Source organism: Mauremys reevesii, linkage group 6 (genome assembly GCF_016161935.1).
Source record: "Mauremys reevesii isolate NIE-2019 linkage group 6, ASM1616193v1, whole genome shotgun sequence".
Classification (NCBI taxonomy): domain Eukaryota; kingdom Metazoa; phylum Chordata; order Testudines; family Geoemydidae; genus Mauremys; species Mauremys reevesii.
Window position 1 is genome coordinate 94,660,042 of NC_052628.1, and position 20,246 is coordinate 94,680,287.

Here is a 20,246-nt window from a genome sequence, read left to right on the forward strand (position 1 = left end):
GTCACTAGTCATTCCAGTGTAATCGACTCAAGATGACTCCATGCCAATGTATTTCTAGATGAAAGCACAGCACGTTCAGCCAAATACGACATATTAATTTCAAAGTTAAAAAAATGAGTCCATTAAATAATTGCAGCACAATTGGCACTCTGTTAAAAGACCTAAATAGAGTTGATGTATTTTCAGAGGATTACATAGAGCATACCATCCTTCAAATTCCATCCTTGATGTGACAGATATTGCTGGCGGGGTAAGGATTCAAGGTCATCCTTTAACTCTCAGAAGGCTTTGTTCCCATTTGCTAATATGCCCAAAGAAAACATTCATTGCCAATTATTCATGCTAAATTAAGAATAATACAATCTTATACTTCAGCATTATTATTTATATTACAGTAGCTCATAGAGACTCCAACCAAGATCAGGGCTCCATTATGCTAGGACATGTACAAACACATAGGAAGAGACAGTTAGACCCAGATCCACAAAGATACGTTGGCACCTAACCCCAGACTTAGGCATCTAAGTCCCAGTTTTAGGCTCCACTGTGATTCACAAAACCCCTGCCTAACCCTGTAGCACCTGAAATCACTCAGCGCCTAAGTTTCTTCCTGGCATGCAAACTGCTGCCTCACTGTAGACATCTAGACACCTGTCTCCCACCTAAGCCCCTGAGCAATCCACAAAACAGGGGAAGACATGCATTCACCTGCCTATCTTGTATGCAGGGCTCAATCAAGTAGATGTGATCAGAGTGCCCCTGTGTATAAATAATTAGTCATTGGAGTTGGGGGACTGGACTTTGGGTCTCCCACCTCCCAGGTGGGTGCCCTAACCAGGGGACTCATAGGGTCATTCTCACTCTCTCTCGGGCCCAATGACTCTTTAATTATTTATACATAGTGGAACAATTTCAACAGGAGAGACTGAGGGAGCCCGACATCAGAGTGTCCCATAGCTCTGTGGTTAGGGCACCCTCCTGAGAGGTGAGTGTCCCTTATTCAAATCCATTCTTCCCATCAGGTAGAGTGGGGAATGGAACCTCATCCTAGATGAGTAATCTAACCACTGGGCTACCACCACCTCCTCTTTCTCTGGCTGTTGTGTGTGTAGCAAGGGCACCAGAATCCACCTCCCTCTCCACAGCTGCCTGCTCCAGTGGTGAGCCAGCTGCTGTCTCTTCTGGTGCCACAGCAACCCCTAGTGGGCAAAAGGTGTAATTGCAGTGCCTCCCCAGCAGAATCTATTATTATGCGGGGGCGGGGGGAGAATCTGCAGGGCACATGAATTCTGTGCTTGTGCAGTGGCACAGAATTCCCCCAGGAGTACATAGTGCATGTTGGCCTTTAGCAATACGATTACGTTTTTCCCACAGCAAATATGTTTCTTTTGTTATAAAGTGGGAGGCCTGATCCTCTCCAACCCCTCAGTTCCAGCGCTGGTAGTGTGCAGTGAAGCAGGCACCTAACCCATTCTCATAAAAACCCACGTAGGTATTTAAGCCATCTGATTCTGGGAAAGGAGTTCCTGATTGCGGATCGCTAGCAGCCCAGACTCTGGCACCTATCTCTGGGAAAGGCTCTCATCAGCATCTCCCATTGGCTAGCTTAGGGGGTCCCTGCCTAGCATTGCTGGCTTTGTGGATCACATTCTTAAGTGCCAATTTCTCTTCAGCCATTGTACAGGAAGTCTAAGCCCCTAATTCAGACGTGTGGATAGCTGTGCTGTTCCTGTGATTCTCTAGGTGCTTGAAATGCATTGTAATGTTTAAGTCCCTTTGTGGATCCAGGCCTTAGTCCCTATCCCAAAGAGTTCATAATCTAACTAGGCAAGATGCACAGAGAGCTAAGTGACTTGCATAGCATCACGAAGCAGGTTAAAGGTTCCAGGTTGAACTGGAACAGGTTCAGAGAAGGGCTACTAGGATGATCCAAGGAATGGAAAACCTGTCATATGAAAGGAGACTCAAAGAGCTTGGCTTGTTTAGCCTAACCAAAAGAAACGCTGAAGGGAGATATGATTGCTCTCTATAAACATATCAGAGGGATAAATACCAGGGAGGGAGAGGAATTATTTAAGCTCAGTACCAATGTGGACACAAGAACAAATGGATATAAACTGGCTATCAGGAAGTTTAGACTTAAAATTAGACAAAGGTTTCTAACCATCAGAGGAGTGAAGTTCTGGAACAGCCTACCAAGGGGAGTAGTGGGGGCAAAAGACATATCCGGCTTCAAGACTAAGCTTGATAAGTTTATGGAGGGGATGGTATGATGGGATAGCCTAATTTTGGCAATTAATTTGTCTTTGACTACTAGCGGTAAATATGCCCAATGGCTTGTGATGGGATTTTAGATGGGATGGTATCTAAGTTACTATAGAGAATTCTTTCCTGAGTGTCTGGCTGGTGAGTCTTGCCCACATGCTCAGGGTTTAGCTGATTGCCATATTTGGGGTCGGGAAGGAATTTTCCTCCACGGCAGATTGGCAGAAGCCCTGGGGGGTTTTCGCCTTCCTCTGCAGCGTGGGGCATGGGTCTCTTGTTGGAAGATTCTCTGCACCTTGAAGTCTTTAAAGGTGTTCTCATGATTTGAGGACTTCAATGGCTCAGACACAGGTCTGATACAGGAGTGGGTGGGTGAGATTCTGTGGCCTGCATTGTGCAGGAGGTCAGACTAGATGATCATAATGGCCTCTTCTGACCTTAGAGTCTATGATTCTAAAGGCAGAGCTAGGAACTGAATCCAGGTCTCCTGACTCCCACTCCAGTACTCTGTTCATTAGACCACAAACTTGTAAAATGAGTGGAATCCCCCACTCTTTCAATGTAAAACACTGAATAGCTGGGTAAGTGCCTTACTGGGAGGGGGGTCAACTCCCTGTGAACAGGGCCGCCCAGAGGATACAGGGGGCCTGGGGTCTTCGGCAGCGGGCGGATCCCGCTTCGGTGGTAATTCGGAGGCATGAGGTCCTTCCGCTCTGGGACCCGCTGCCAAAGTGCCCCAAAGACCCACGGCGGGGGCCCCCCGCCACTGAATTACCGCCAAAGACCCGGCACTTTGGCGGCAGGTCCCACTTCGGTGGTAATTGGCTGGCGAGGGGTCCTTCCGCCCCGGAGCGGAAGGACACCCTGCCGCCGAAGACCTGGAGCGGAAGAAGCTCCGGGGGCCCAGGCCCCACGAGAGTTTTCTGGGGCACCTGGAGAGGGTGAAGGACCCCACTCCAGGGGCCCCAAAAACTCTCGTGGGGGCCCCTGCAGGGCCCGGGGCAAATTGCCCCACTTTCCCCCCCCGGGCGGCCCTGCCTGTGAAGCAGCAAAGATTTTTACAACCTAGCAAATACACTCCTCTCCTCAAGGATTATTTGCATGTTAAATTCTTTTAAATTTCAAATTTTGGTTGTTTTTGGCATAGTCCTGTCAAAAAAGTATAGTTTAAATGTTTTTAAATTGGAAAAGTGGGGGGGGGGGGTTTCCACCCTTTGATCACTGAAAGGATTTTCCTCAAACTTTACAACCATCACCTTTGGATAGATTAATGTTTTATTCTCAATAGTAACTTTCTTCAAAAAGTTACAAGTGCATGAAAGCAGGATGATCTGCTACTGGAAACAATTTTGCAACTGAAGTATAGGCCTCACTAGCAGGCAAATGCTGGTGTGGGAGTAGTACTCTGAAGTAGGGAGTGAATCTCTCTGAGAAACAGAGATTAGTTGACATATTGGTTCAAGGGATGAATTTGGCCTAACTTTAATATGGAGACATATAACCTGAAAATACGTAGAGCCATAAAAAATATTGTAACATACCACTCCCTGGAGAGACTGTAGATACTTTTAATATTTATTGTAGGGTGAATCCAGGATGGAATTTCTTTCTTATCTCAGAATTTCCAGAATTTCTCTCTTATGTCTTAATACCCTTACTTTTCTTGGGTTTATGGCAGTCCTATTTTTTTAAATATCCCTCTCTGTGTGGTAGTATTAAAAATCATATAAGAAACAGACTGTATAGAAAAATATATACTGTGGCCCACATTTTCACAAGTTGGTAGTGATTTAGGCATCCCAATTTTTGGACACCTTAAGGGTTCTGATTTTCAGGTATGTAAAGTTGGGTATCCAAAAACTGAAGCACCCACAATCTTTATTCATTTTTCAAAATGTAGGCCTGTATCTTTAGTGGTGGTTCAGTTGGTTGGGTTTTTTAAATATAAGAAATGGAATAGTTATTATTGTATGTGTCATCTGAAACATCAACCAATGGGTTTAAAAAATAATACCTTAAGAAGCAGAGAAAATCAGAGCACAAAGTACTGGAAAGTGCAATAAAGTAACAGGTATTAGATATAAAACCATACACGCTCATCAATTCAGAATTAAAGATTCATAGAAAGTCAACCCAGATCTGTGTACCTAATTGTATAGAAAGAACTAAGATCAAGTAAGCCATGCTTCAGTAAAATTACAATAATATTATTTTACTAATTTTCTTTTAATATATCAGATAGTCTAATTACAATTGATTACAGATTGAGCAATAATTACACTACAGCTTTTGTATAATCAATCCAGGTTTTCAGTTAAGCTGTGAGATAAGTGCATGATTATGTAATTCTAAAAAAAATGATGAAGGCAAAGGCAATACAGAAACAGTAAAAGGGAAATAAATATTGATTCTCGCAATTTGAGCAAAATATTTTTTTCTGTGTTTCTCACACAGTCAATTTCTATTTCTTTTAAATAAATAGTGGAGTTCAGGTAAATGAAAATCTAGGGCTCAGAGTTTCAAGATAATTAGGCCCCTAATGCCCATGGACATCACTGTGAGCTAGGGGTTTTTGAAGATCTGACTCCAAGACGCTATGGCAGCTGGATTCTAATCTCACACCAGCCTTATACTGGCATAAATCCCTTGACTTTAAGTTACTCCTGATATACACGTGTGAGGGAAAGGAGAATTAAGCCCCTTAAATCAGAACGAATCTTCATAATAAAAATTCTTACCAGTGACAATTCCATTTTTCAGTTCAAGAACAGTTTTATTATAGAGCATTGTAAAAATGATTTTCTGAACATTCATGAAGCTAGTTTAAATTAATCTGCCAATCCTTATAAATATATTTTAAAATAGGGACTTCTAATGTTTCTAAACGTTTTTACCTTTAGCTCCCAAATGAAAAGAGCTTGAAGGATTGTTTGAAGATAACACTATACTGCTATGTCCCTGTATCTGGTTTTCACTGGCATGATATGTTCTTGTGAATTTCTCTTAGAATTTGAGCAGACCCTCATTAGGATACACACATGTGAGTTATTGCATATTTTTAAAATCAGAGTTTGAACATGGGTGCAAGAAAGAGTACAGATATGCATTTCAACTGGCTATTTGAAAGCAGCTTGAACTCTTGATTGCTAGGTTCCTCTCAATAGTTGCAACTTGAGATATTCTGGTTGTGTGCAAAACATTCTGATCGGAAACCCATTTTCGGTTTTAAGAGGAATAAGCATTCTCATCCCAACATGAAATGTAGACCTTATAGCATTAATGGAGTAATTAATCAAACAGGCACCCAATTTTAAAAGCTTTTTTTGTCGTAAGCCTTCTGTTGTTTAATTCTTCTGCTAAGAAAAAAGGAAGAGAGAAAGAGTCTTCTCAAACTAATGTAGGAACATCTGCAATTCCCAATGTCAACACAGGGCTGTATTCTTCCTTCAATGTATACCATGTGCTTGTTAGCATTAATAGGACATACACACAAAATCCCTGCATATTAGTGGGATATTGACCCCTCAATTTCTTTATGGGGTTTAAGATCCCACATAGTTTAGAAAAACAACAAACTCAGTTTGTGTCCTAAGTAACATTGCATCACCTCATTTCTCTTCATCGTAGGCATGCTTTCATTAGCACTTTCCCAGACTGAGTCAGGTCAGCAGTCCATTTAAGTCATGTACTATTTTAAGTATCTGTTATAAAGGATATCCATCAGCTAAAAACACTGTGGCATTACGCCCCATATTCTTCATCGAGATATTTTGATGTGAATATGGTATAACTAAGATATGTTTTATGCAAGATGAGTCATGTGAGGTATCATTGGAAAGGTTATGATGAACTGACTATGATTATCCTATTGGTATGCATGTATCATTTCTGTATCTGAAGTTAGGAACATTGACTATGTATAAATTACTAAAGTGTTTGCACCTGGGGAATGCCCACCAGACAGTAGGCAATCTGGCTGGATGGGCCATTAGGACTTTGAAGATGCTAATTTCCCTCCTTCCTGAGAAGCTTTCTGGGATGCTGCTTTGACACTGCCGAGTCAGGTGATTATGTCACCTGGTACTGGACCCCATCTTGGTCTGCTAGTATTTTTCTATAAAAGGGGTGGAGATCAAACTGGGAAACAAAGGATTCCCACCATATGTAAATCCTATTTCAGGCAGGGAAGCAAGAGTTAATCAGGGCTCCTTCTTCACTGACTCCCTGCCCAGGATGACTGCTGAGACTATCTAAGAAACAAGGACTGAGAGGGGGGAGAAGAGCTGAGCCTGGACCCGAAAAGGTGTCTGGCCTGTGAAAGAAATGCCTAAAACAACATTTAGGGTGAGAAATTATTACTTCTAACCCGTTTCTTTAGTGTATTGAGCTTAGTTTGCATATTTATTTGCTCACTAATCTGCTTTGATCTGTTTGCTATCCCTTATAATCACTTAAAATCTATCCTTTGTAGTTAATAAACTTGCTTTGTTTTCTAAAACCCAGTTTGTGCAATTCATGTGGGGCGGGGGGGGAAGCTGCGCATATCTTCCTCCACATTGAGGGAGGGGGCAATTTTCATGAGCTTACACTGTATGGATTTCTGGGCAGCACAAGACAATACAATTTTGGGTTTATGCTCCTGAGGGAGTGTGCACTGGAGCGCTGAGCAATCCCTGAGCTGTCGTCCCATGCAGAGCAGATCTCAGTGTCTGTGTCTTTTGCAGCTGGGTGTGGCCCTACCTGTGTGTGTGCTGGAGGAGGCTTGAGGGCTTGGCACTGCAGGACAGAGTGAGGGAGCCCAGGCTGGTGGAATGGGTGGGCTCAGTGGGACCCCAGTATATCACTTTCATTACCACTCTCCCAGACTGAATCAAGTCAGCAGTCCATTTAGTCATGTACTCTTTTAAATATCTGTTTTAAAGGAGATCCATCAGCTAAGAACACCTCCTTCCAACAACTTGTTTTTACTGAGAGCTAGTGCAACTCCCATTGGATTCCTGAAAGGACTCCAGAAGCTCTTCTGTCCACCGAGACATAAGCAAAAGAAAATACAATATATAACCCAAGGGTTGATATTACTTACTATGTGCATCACACTGCATTACTGGGTTTTGGGGGTGGGGTGAGGGGAGAGGACATTGGATAATATGCTATGCCACTTTAAAAAAATGATGGGCATTTTATTCTTTTTGCAAAGCAGTTCAGAAGCACCACTTTTGCCAAAAGCAATTGCTGTGCATTAATATTCAACATGATCTAATGAAGGCAGAAGTTGTTTTGGGAAAACATTAAAAACAGCACAGGCATCTCTTGCATGATAAGTTTGTGGCTGAAAAGAACAGTGCAGTGAAAATACAGACACCTCCCTTTTTCACTTAGGTTTTGATCATTAAGCTAAAAAAGAAAGGATGGTAGGGGGGTGGGGAAAGAAGCAACCTTTCATGAAAACTGTACATAGAGCAAAAAAACAGCTCTCATTGATGATCAGCAGTTAATAAAAAGATTCATATCTGAAATGCTACACAATCTTGCTGGCAAAAATAGCTGCCTTCCAGAAAATGCTTTGTTTCTAGACACACTAGGAAAAACATCTTATCAGGCCAAAAAATCATTGTTTGGTGGAGCTGAAAATGTTCCCCTTTCTCTTTCATATTATATGTATAATAAGGGATGCAATTCACTTGGACTCCATGACCATTTAAGAAAAGTGTGAGTCATCCATCTGATAAATGCTGGCACCTTTCCCAAACTCCCAAAAAGAACCTTTTAAAAAAAATGTTACTGGTGTGAGTTGCTAAAATAACAAACTAATTTTGAAAGCCAAACTGCACCAGCACCACCTGAAATGTATTAATGCTTCAGCTCATATCCAGAAAAATCAAATTCAGTATCCGTAAATATTGTTGTTCATCTTGGTAAAAAATTGCCAGTATTTACATGTTGTAATCTGCATCTTGTGGCATCCTTCAAGGCCTTATACAAATAAACAGCAGGAGGCATTTTCGAGAATGCACTGACTCAAGGTACCTGACAATCAGTGTTTTGAATCACTCCTTGCCAGCTGGCTCTAACAGAAAATGTAATGATTCAGCAATTTAATGGATCTTGAGTTTGGCAACAGTCCCCTACTAAACATCTCTGGGGAAATAAAGTAATACAGGCCCAAGACTCTGGCAGATTTTATAATTGTTTGCTTCTGGCACAAATCCAGAGTCAGAACAAGCACTGGATTAAGGCAGATATGATTGTGCAGTACTTTGACTCTTGGAGCAGGTTCTGATTAAGGCCCAAGAGTAGAATTAACTTATAGTGTGTCTGAAGAAGAGACAAAGATATCAGGAACGCATGCAGCTTAAAAAAGACCTTAAATATTAATACTGCCTACATTAATGATGTTAAATTTTGCATGGATATGCCTTTTCTTCCCTTCTCACTTTTTTCCATTCAAAAGCATGTCTAATTTGTTCAAACTTATAATAGTACACGTCAGAGTATTTTTAAATACTTTCAGCTATTATTAAAATTAATTAATAGTGCTAACAGGCTGTGGGCCAAAGTTTCAGAATTCCAAAGAAGTCTATTGAGATGGCACCTAATTAAACTGTCACAACTGGTACAGCACAACTGAAAAGATATCTCTAAACCTAGGCATTTGAATCATGTTACTAACCTTGCAAAATCACCCCTCCATGCATTCTAGAGGTCTGCATCAGTGCCCACTAAAGTAAATGTCAAAGCTCCCATTGACTTCAGTGCTGATATCTCCGCTCAGCAATTTTATGAAATCAAATCCAAATTTATAGCACTGACTTTCACGTTAGCTCGCTGAACCTAAACTCCAACAAAAATTGCTCCATGTAAATTATACAATTATTTTATGCTATTGTAGAAAAAGAGGAATAGTAGTGTCGGTACTTCTATACTGGCTTTATGCCACTGGAATATCACCTATGCCCTGGGGCAATCCTGCTAGACTGAGATATGTCAGCTTTACAGCATATATCCACTGGCAGTGCAGCACAAAACAGCCATTCCTCACCCCCGAATATGGTCCTTTGCTGGTAGCTACAAAGTCAGAATGGCCATGAAGAGCAAATCATTTTGATATCTGTATATGAGTATCTGTATATCTTCTACATTTTCAGTACTGTAATTGATTGGCTTGTTCTCCATGGCTGCTCCCAACAGTGATTCGAGATCCCAAAATTTGACAGTCCTCTTGCAAAAGGCAAGACTCTCATAACAGTTCAGCTCTATATGTAGGATTTGGGTAAGTTGTAAGGACAGAATTTGGTCTACTATCTGTAAATATTTATAGTCTTAACAGCTTGGACAATGTATTAAAAATTAAAATTAAGAGATGTTGGTATTTACTATTTTTTCCTGAATTTGTAAATGTGGTTTCCTAACTACTAATTTTTTTTAAATCACATCAGAGCTTATTATACTGTTTAATTCAGTACCTTAAGATTTTTTTATATCATTAGCTAGCAACAGAGTAACTAGATACCATTGTTGTTGAAGCTGTATTAATAAGATAGATACTGTAATTCCATTAGGCATGGGCCCAATTCCGCAAACACTTACTACCAAATAATAATGTTTACAATCATGAATAATCCTCGTGATTTCAACAGCACTAATTATGGTGCTAAGCACTATACACAGTAACAAGTATCTGCAGGATTGGGCCCTTATGGTTGCATCAAAAGAAAAATCTTGTCTATGTTTAACTTTTATAGCAAATATATTTAAAGTGTTTGAATAATAAGCTATAATTCTACCTCTAAATAATGAACTACATAAAGGCTTTATTATCTGTAATATCCTACTAGCTTCAGTCACTTTGCATTGTCACAGAGGCCTCTTGACATAAATCCCCCAAATGCCTTTTTTTTTGGTTCTGTCACAAAGATAAATGATTATTCTTACTTGGTTAGTTGAGGGCACAGTTTCCCATAGCGCTATTCTACAGAGATCTGCAGACTGCGAAATATTTAATGGCAGCTTTACTGGGGACCATTAGTTATGAAACATGTAAAGAGATTTGGCCAAATTCTGTATTACTGGTAACACCCTCTCCTCATGAACACATGAAAATACCAAATTTTGTAGTCTCTCAGTATAAATTCAATAGCTCAGATACCATGGTGAAGGGCATGTTATGAGGTCCCGAACAGAACAGAGTAAAATAAACTTCTATCTTTTCTTAAACTTAGGTGTATGCAAAAATTCAGCACTGGAGTTTTAACATTTGTCTAAGTTAATTTTTCAGAAAAAAAATGTAGCAACTATGAGTTCACAATTTAAACTGGTTATTTTTTAAAGTATGTTCTGAAGCGGGAATGATAAAATTACATAACTGACTTATGGGAAACAGTCAGTTCTTTTACAGCTTCAGCTTTCTATCTAACAGATATCACAAATTTAAATGCAGTGACTGCAAAAACTGAAGATATCGACAAATGTAACAAGCTAAAAAGGAAAACTGAGAAACATTTGTGACTATACTGAAGCCCCCCTGCTTAATACTGTGGTGCACAAACGAGGCAAACTGAGAAGAAAGTGTCATGCTAATTTGATTATGGCATTCTTAGATCATGAAAGTTACACATTATACCACCAAAACAAGATTAAATAAACATGGCTTTGATTAGGAGACGTTTTAACATGCAAGCATGAGATCTTGAGCCATATTCATTGTACACCACAGGGTAAGAGTGTCTTTACTGCCAATACCACACAATCCCTGGAAACAAAGTTAGAACTATAAGAGCTATTCCATCTACCCAACTGATGTGCAGATAGCTCCATTTAATATTCCTCTCTAGTGATACAGTAAAGACCCCTCATGCCTGTTTTTAAATGCACATTTTTAATATTAAATATAATGTTACTCTTTAACAAACTCTTTACTCCCTGCTTCTTTTATGGAGCTTCCCGTGGTCTTTAAAGGGATTGTTAACCAAAGAATGGATCGCACTCTTTCTGCATGAGCAAATTCTGCAACACTCCATTAAATCTTTCAGTATTTAATATAAAGAGTAATCTCTCACCTCTGAGGAGATGAGCCAGTTGCTGAGTGATTAACTCTGGTGCCTCTTGAAGAATCTCTTTTACTACTAAAGAGGAAGAAGACGCCTGTAACCCCAAGTTGGCATCACATCGCTCATCTGGATTGATGACTTTGACAACCGCTGATTCCAAACTTTTATCATCACTATCATACAAAATTTTTAAAATTACAAATTACAAAAATTTTAATAATTTGATCTGTAAACACACCAGTGTCGCTTTTTCAGTTACTTTGCTATGGTTAATAGTATAATTTTTTTTTTTTAAATAACAGCTGCTAGCACAATGGTACATTCTAGTCATTCTTATTCAAATTCTACTGTGAATGAAACAATACAAAAATGTTAATTAACTCCTTGACCACAATGTCCTAAACTTAAGTCACCATTGTAGAGTGACAGATTCTTAGCTTCTTTAAAATAACTACTGTTTGATATTTAGAATGTACTCAGACTTGAATGCTTGTAAGAGACAAGGTGGGTGAGATCATATCTTTTATTGGACCAACTTCTGTTGGTGAGAGAGACAAGCAGTTGAGCTATACAGAGCTCTTCCTCATGTCTGGGAAAGGTACTTTTAGAATGTCACAGCTAAATACAAGGTCAAACAGATAGTTTAGCATAAGTAGTTAGCACATATTCTAAGGGACTGTTCAAAGTGAAGTGACCCATTAACACCCCTGTAGTCATAGGAAAAAAAGGGGATGGGGTTTAGAGGGTTACAGATTGTTGTAATAACCCCTAAATCCAGTCTCTTTAGTAAGATCATGATTTTTAGTGTCTAGCAAAGTTATGAATTTAAGATCCCATGCTTGGCTTTTGAAAGTGCTGTGCAGGTTTCCTTTGAAGATGAGGACTGATAGGTCAGATATAGAGTGATCGCTTTGGGAAAATTTTCACCCAAGGATGATACGGTGTTTTTGTCTTTTATCATTTTCCTCTGTAAGTTCATTCAAAAGCGTAGTGATTGTCTGGTTTCAACCACATAGTTATTACTGGGGCGTGTAGTGCACAAGACACATTGTGATAGGCATGTGTAGGACTCATGGATCTTCACACGTGTGTTGTGGGGGCATTGATCATTGTAGCAGTTGACATATGTCTGCAGGTTTTGCATTTGTTATTCTGGCAGGGTCTGGTGCCACTTTGAATTGGTGTGTCTTGGTCTGTGGGGACCTTGCTTCTGATGACGACTTTGGAGAGGCTAGGGGGTTGTTTGAAGGCCAGAAGAGGAGGTTCAGGAAAGATTCTTCAGGATGGGGGTCCCCGTTGAGTAAGGGTTATAGTTGTTTGATGATACCCTGTATGGGTTCCAGTTTGGGGTGGTAGGTGACAACGAGGGATATGTGGTTGGAGGGGATTTTATTTCCATATTGAAGCAGGCTCTCTAGGGGTATTTGGGTGGCCCATTCATGATGCAAAGACTTGACAGCCACGAAGTTAAAGAAGTTGGAGTTTTATGTAAAACTTTTAATTCACATTTTAGCAGGGTTTCCACATTTCAAAGAATTGTTTTTTTCCTCTCACTAGTACAGATACAACGTTGTTTATCTTAAAGCAAAAAGAAAAATTCACTGGTAAAGGTGCAAAGAAGAGAGGCTGGTGACTCAGTAAGTGGCGTTTTTCACTCTGAGAGCCTCACCCCAACTCTAGCCACTTTACAACGGCCAGAGCAATGCCAAGGAGCTCTAAAAGCTCCACTTTGGTCTGCGGGGAGGATTTACCCAGAACATGAATAATGCCATTTTCCAAGGAACCATTCTCACAAACCCTGGCATACAGGCTGCAGCATATAGGACTGCAGAGATTCTGGCCCATAGGCAGTCAGGGACAGGATGTTGTAAGAGACAGGCCCCATGGCTGTCTGCATTATGCTGGGGACACTAACCATCCCAGAATTGGGAGGATGCAAAGGTGGCCTAAAGTCACTATACCCTTCCCTGGGCATCCTCTGAGTTTATACTGAACCAAAGATATTAAGGGTTTGCCATATTTTTGGATGAGACCTCAACCTGAGCTCCTAAGCACATCTAATCATTAAGGAGCCCATGGCACTTTTTTGTAATATGATGTGTTAATCCTTGTGCCCTGGCCAAACGCAACTTGGGTAGTTCCCTCTATAGTTTCAACTAGATACAATAATCTTTTTCACTTCCTATCCCAAAGGATTGTGTAGTGCTTCTGTGTAGTGTTAAATAAATGCTGCATGTGGATTTACCGTGCCTAACATTGGGAGGGGGGGGAATTAAATTTATATAAAATTAAACATGGAGAATTAAACTTATATAAAAACTATATATAGGGATAAGTTTGTACAGTTTAGAATCCTTTGGGATGGAAAGCTTTGTGTACATGTACCTTATTGATATTATTAAAATTGATGGATAGTTTATCAGAGATGAAAGGGGAAGCCTTTATATTAGCCAGGTTGCTTTTCACATTATCCAAGCCACTGACAACCAGTAGAGACTGTAGAGGTATGAAATTGCCAACCCTATCCATAAATAAGTGGGTATTCTATGTTCAGGAGGTACCAAGGGCCCACTGGTCACAAACCTTGTGTTCCAAACTGCATGCATCAGGCATTGCATGTGCTCCGGCCGTGTGCATACAAATCTGAAATTTTGATTCAACAACACAAGAGTCTACGTTCCTACACTTTAGAACTGATGTCTAATTCTCCTGATCTATAAAGGGTCAATACAAAGGAGTTGCATTTTTCACAAGACATGTATTTACATATTAATTAAATCGTTGTTTGGAAAAATTCCCATAAACATTTTTCATTTATCCTAGGAGCTATGCAGTGTTCCATTTCCTAATTGTCCATAACCAAATGAACATCATTGTCAATAATCAACAATGAACATCATTGATAAGAACATTGTGGTTTCACTTGACCGAAATGCATATGCCAAATGAATAACCAAACTGAGGGTACAATCTGTTACACCCATTTACTTCAGTGAGACTGTACTGGTGCAAGTGTGGGCAGAACTAAGCATGCTGTGTTTAATGCCCTATCAGTCTACGTGCTTATATGGCCTCCTCACGATAGACTCTGAGTGCCATACTGGGAAGTTTCTGTGTCTATGGATCTGTTCTTAATATATCCAGGATATGAAGTATTTCTGAAGCTTGGAGGGAATATAAGATATGTTTTAATGAAAAGTCAATTAGCTAAAATAATTAAGAAAACTAGTATTACGGCTTTTTTAGTCAACTACAATAAGAGGCAAAAGTCCCAAAAAAATGAAAATAGAGCTGGGAGCCTTACAGACAAATCGGGTGAAAATCCTGACCCCACTGAAGTCAATGGCAACTCTCTTTGACTTCAGTAGGGCCAGAAAAATCCATCAGAGAGGTGGGGTATTCTGTTTTAGACCCCCCCCCCCTCCCAAAAAAGGCAAAGATGGGCTTTGTAACTGTGTTTTTTCTTCTACTGTCTTTATTATTGCATTTATAATTTAAGAATACTGAGCCAATTTCTGCCCTCAGATACTCACACACAAGTCAGTGGGGCTGCATCAACACTGAGGGCAGAGTTTAGCTTATTGTAACTTGCATTTAGAGCATGTATTGTGTTTAAAGGTTAGCCTGTTTTAGATACCTCATTTTCTAGACTGAAAATTCCCCTTATACTTAAATTCTAATCTGTTCTTAGTGGAATGTTAAAAGCAACTGAGCAAGTATTTGGCTATCTCCGAAGGAACATGATAGTTAGCCCTTGCTAAAGGAAGAAGGCTAACCGGCAGTGAAAGTGTGACCTGCTGTTTACAGACCTTACATAAAACTCTAGGATTATAAATCTAATTCAGTAGTGTCTAAACTGAGATCTGTGAAGGTACATCAAGGGCTTTTAACAAAATACATTAAATGGTCCATCAGAAAAGTGAAACAGACTAATACGTGTAGCATGTTGTATTCAATGGTCATAATGAAGGGAAAACAATGTTGGGTCTTCTATCTCTTCTGTGATTCCACATTGTGTCACAGAAATAGAACAGAAAATGTTAATACAGCATTTATAGTCATAAAACTACTTAAAATATAACCTTTAAAACAGCTCAATCTAACATGGCCACATTATCGTACACAGAACACTATACCTTGCCAGCATGTTGCTGTTAACAAGCGTTAAAGACAATTTCCCTTCATCATTCAGCTGATGCAAATTGATTTCATCTTGGAAGATATGGAATGATTCTGGGATATTCAGCTCTTCCAAAATAAACCTTGTTTCTGGGTAGTAGCTGAATTCTCTTCTTGGTATGTTCAGCACGGGCAAGCATAGAACATCCGGGGGACTAACCTGTAACAGGAGAATGTGTATCTGTCAGAATGATATAAAACAATAACTGACTTTCATTGGGACAATTTTGTCTGAATTTTTGCCCATCAATAAATCTTATTTGCCCCCAGATAATTCCTTTTTGCTGATTCCTCTTTATGTAGCTGTAGTAGAGATGTTGGAAAAATGAGTGGGGGGGGGAATTACTAAAAATTCTATTTCTGTTTTTTCAGCATGTGCCTAAATCCCCATCACCTGCAGCAGGGGCGGCTCTAGGATTTGAGCCTCCCCAAGCAGAGCGGCATGCCGTGGGGGGCACTCTGGCGGTCGCCGGTCCCGCGGCTCCGGTGGACCTCCCGCAGGCATGCCTGCGGATGCTCCACCGGAGTCGCGGGACCAGCGGACCCTCCGCAGGCACGTCTGCGGGAGGTCCACCAGAGCCACCTGCCGCCCTCCCGCGGGACGCCGCCCCAAGCACGCGCTTGGCGCGCTGGGGTCTGGAGCCGGCCCTGACCTGCAGTCAATGTTTACCTTTCAAACTTAGTTTGGTCTCATGGTTAAACTGTTGCTCTAAAAATCAGGAGATCTTAGTTCAATTCCCAGCTACAACACATATCTTGAATGACTATAGACAAGTTACTTAATCACTCTTGGTGAAATTGTGATCCCACTAAAGTCAAGATAAAAAATTCTGACCCCATAAAATTCCATTGACTTCAGAGGGGTCAAAATTTCACTTTCTGTGGTGACTGACTTTTACTATGCATATGTACAATGCTTAGAGCAAAGGGTTCTTATAGGTGCAACTGTGACACAAGTAGTAAGTAAATAACAGTAATTTGTCCTCTGTTTCCTGTGAATCAACAGTCTAATAAACCAAAAGGATAACAATGGATAAGTTATTTGTATCAAAGATTTTAGGATGAAACTCAACCCTGTGCAGAGGATTAGGATTTGCATGAGTTCTATGCATCACTTAAATCAGATTTTAGCAATGAATAGGCCATGTGCTGGCAATGAATTTCACCTAAACTGCATTAAGATGTTCTTCGGGTTTTCACTATTGCCATTCGTTTCTTGTATGCAGATAATCTCTAGATCATTACTTCTGTATAACAAAGGGCTGCCATCTGCTCCCACTTAACTCAAAGGGAGTCTTGTCTTTGACTGCAAAGGGAGAAGACCCTAATTTTGTACATGCATGTTTTTATTTGCTGAACATTATTACGTATATAACAAATAAGTCAGGATCTCATTTTTCTTTTTACCTTGTCTAGGAAGTAGGCATACGTTAATGCAGAAATGAGAGAATCCAAATCACATGGTTTATTCCCAAGAACAACATGGACTCTCCCAAGTCGTTTGCTCCGGTTCTGAAACATATAAGACCATTTTAAAAGGTGACTGTGAAAAACAGCAAGGAATGCAAACATTTAACTTACCAACTGAAGTATCTAAATGTTTTGCTTAATTGTAAAACTTCTCAATCAGCATAATAAATGTGCTCATTATGGGTTCAGTCCAATCCCTATGCACCCATAATTCCCTATGAAGTCAATATGAGCTTGGAGTGCATAGGGGACCTATGTTTAGACCCTATGGACTGAACCCACAAGGGTCAGTTCCCACTAAAATGAATGGTGTAGGTAGAATAATGGGAAAAGCAGCTTCCAATGTGAATGGTGAGATGCTAAAAATACTACACAGACCTAGTGAGAAAAGCAGCATCGAGGCAAGGGGTGAAGACCTACTTGACAAACACCTGAATCACAAAGCATGGTAAGTTCTTCTGGTTGTAGCTGTTTTCCTCTGCCACTTGGCCTGATATTTGCAACTTAAAAAATGTAACTAGCCTTAAGCAATGATCCTGCAAGAAGATGAGCACACCTCTGTGAGGTGCTGCATGTCTTTAATTCCCACTGACAGCAATAGGAATTAAGGGCATTCAATATCAGGTAAAATTGGGTCCCTTCCAAACAATAGACAGGGAAATGCCAAACATGTTGTGTAAATGCAAAGTATTTCAGAGAGGTTCATGCACAATTCATACACCCCCACACACACACGTCAGATGATTGTGAACACATCATTAATGAGATGCCAACTGTACAGAAAGAAATGTTCTAGCCTATTGCTTTTAATGAGCTGTGCATCTTAATTTGAGAAACAAATCTGACTGACACTAAGGTAGGTGTCTCACATCCAAACATACACAATTAAACAGGTTCTTTTCCATGTCTGAAGGTTGAAGTGCATTTTGTTATTTTGAGTTAATTTTCTACACTTTCTCAAGTGAAATCTAATCTTCCTATAAAGGGCTATAATTAGCATACCAGCCTCAGTTACCTGTTAAGAAAAAAATACAAATGTCTAATCTTCACTCTACCAGGACAGAAAAAAGAGGTACAGCTCTTTTTTCATTATGTAGAACACAATGATTCAAAATACTCTTGGGTAATAAAACCAGGTCAATTGTTCCCAATCTCCTATGCACTTGGAAGGAAACTACTTAAGCAAGATACCTTTCTGAACAATGCAGTTGTAAAAACTCTCTAGAACAGACACCTATGAATTAAACATACATCTTTTCTATCATCAATATTCCTCTACGTCTTTATTTCCCTATGTCAAGCTGTCTAGAGCTGCTCATGACCATGAGTGCCAACCTCAGGGCAGACTGTGAAGAAGCAGGACACAAACCCCAAACAGGTTGTGTGTTCTATACTTAGATTTCACCAACCAAGTATCAAGTGTGAACTCCTCAAGCACTACAACAGCCTTAATATGGAGTCACAGACAGTCCCCTTGGATACTCGGTCTATCTTGCCCCCTATCTTTGTGACAGATGGTCCCTTATGCCAAAAAAATCAAAATATTCAGGTTACTTCCAGTCCCAAAGGACTAGTGACTTACCCTCAGCTCAATTGTACCTTAGATATCTCACCAAAGAAAATGCTTGTAGCCCATCCTATAATAAACTAACTAAAGACTTACTAAGAAAAAGAAATGAGTTATTTACAAGGTTAAAGCAGGTAAACATACACACACAAATAAGTCACTGTCTTAGGGCATGTCTACACTACAAAACTACATTAAACTAACTTATGGCATCGCACAGTAATTACATCACTTGTGCATGTCTATACTTCACTCCTTGTGTTAGCAGTGCACTTCCTCACCAGGAGTGCTTGTACCGATTATACTGTCTGCGCATCTTTAATACAAACTGAAATGTATTGAAATTCTTTTTCTTGAGCTCCTTGACATATGTGCTATACTGGCCTTTGGGTTCTTTTTGTGGCATTTGTCTATTCTACAAAAACAATAAGAGACTGAATGGATCAGGGAGTTGATAATTGGATAGAGAGCCCGTCACCTCTCAGAATCCAATCCAACCAGTAGTATCTGAAATTGGGATCTAATGGCAGTCATGGTGCCTTTATAAAATGAGTTTCTTGATCTTGTCTATTTTCCAGTGAACACATGACCACATCCTAAAAATGTGACACTAGCAAGCAAGCAACCACAGTGGCGGTCCCAGCAAAAGGCCTAGCTTGAATAGACACAGAGATTAAACTCCAGCTCCAACTTCAGCTCCATATGATTGCTCAGACACCATCGTGTTTTCTTAAATAAAAATAAAACAAAGAGAGAGAACTTCAGTCTCCAGCATTGTTAATGTGGCACCTTTCCTATGCACTAAAACTCACACAAAATATCCATGTTACTAGTTAGCAGTGGCTTTGCTATAAAGATATGCTGCAGTTCCAAAGAGAAACAGATTGGGGAGGTGAGATAAAAACCTAAATATAGCAGCTGCCAATAATCCTTTGTCTTTGTAGTTGCTTTAAAGGACAAGGAGGGTTCAAATTTCTAAACCAACATTTGCCTTCTTCACATGCCCACATTTAGTCTGCTTTTATTTCCCCATCCCATTATCTACCTATCTTCTTCTCAACCCTCTTGTGACTGAGATGGTATTAGTACGTAATAGTCTAAGAATACTGAGATATAATAATTTTGTGAACCCTATACATGTCTTGGGTAGGGAGATAAAATTATTGTACAACTGTGGTGGGCTATAAGAATTTCCTGTAGGAATGTATTGATATAACTCAGTAGTGGCCAGTGGGAAAAACAAGCAGGGAAGCGACACAATGACCCCAGATAAGCAACCTTGGAACAACACTTCGGAGGCAGTTACAAGACAATGAGAAAAGTATTAGATTCATGCAGACTATATCCTGTCTCCAACTAAGTGACACAGCTGTTCTGCTGGGAACTAAGAGATGGAAAGAACTTCAGACCTGAAGAAGAGCTCTGTGGAGTGCCAAAGCGAGTCTCTTTCACCAACAGAAGTTGGTCCAATAAAAGATACTGCCTCACCCACCTTGTCTCTCTCGGACTTTAAACATTTGTAAAATTCTCTTCTCAAGAGAGAAGGCGGGGAGTGGGGGCATGTCAACTGCTGTTAAGGGGGACATGCTGACACAGAAAGAGGCTCTGCAGAGGGAGAAAAGACCCTGGACTTTCCCTAGCTTCCAGTAATGGTATGCCTTAGAGAAAGACAGGCAAGCATGTAGACTGTTTATTGTTTTAAGATCTATTTTCTCCTA

The 20,246-nt window shown here is 40.1% G+C and overlaps 1 protein-coding gene and 1 long non-coding RNA gene across 5 annotated transcripts in view; one reads left to right on the forward strand and one right to left on the reverse strand.

Moving 5' to 3' along the window:
- Positions 1-20,246, reverse strand: part of PRUNE2 (prune homolog 2 with BCH domain) — a 190,499-nt gene that overhangs the window by 134,858 nt on the left and 35,395 nt on the right. For all 3 annotated transcript variants that reach the window (XM_039544599.1, XM_039544598.1, XM_039544597.1), the window contains exons 2-4: positions 16,899-17,003; positions 15,449-15,651; positions 11,322-11,485 (exon numbers count right to left, since the gene is read on the reverse strand). In XM_039544599.1, coding sequence (XP_039400533.1) covers positions 11,322-11,485; positions 15,449-15,651; positions 16,899-17,003 — 472 coding nt within the window. The remainder of the gene's footprint in view (positions 1-11,321; positions 11,486-15,448; positions 15,652-16,898; positions 17,004-20,246) is intronic.
- Positions 2,730-19,240, forward strand: LOC120408076. Of its 2 annotated transcripts, none has more exons than XR_005600407.1 (4): positions 2,730-2,846; positions 6,498-6,609; positions 16,908-17,030; positions 19,107-19,240. It is a non-coding gene; the product is annotated as an uncharacterized LOC120408076 (long non-coding RNA). The 2 variants fall into 2 exon arrangements; XR_005600406.1 differs by having other exon boundaries at positions 2,753-2,846; positions 6,446-6,609.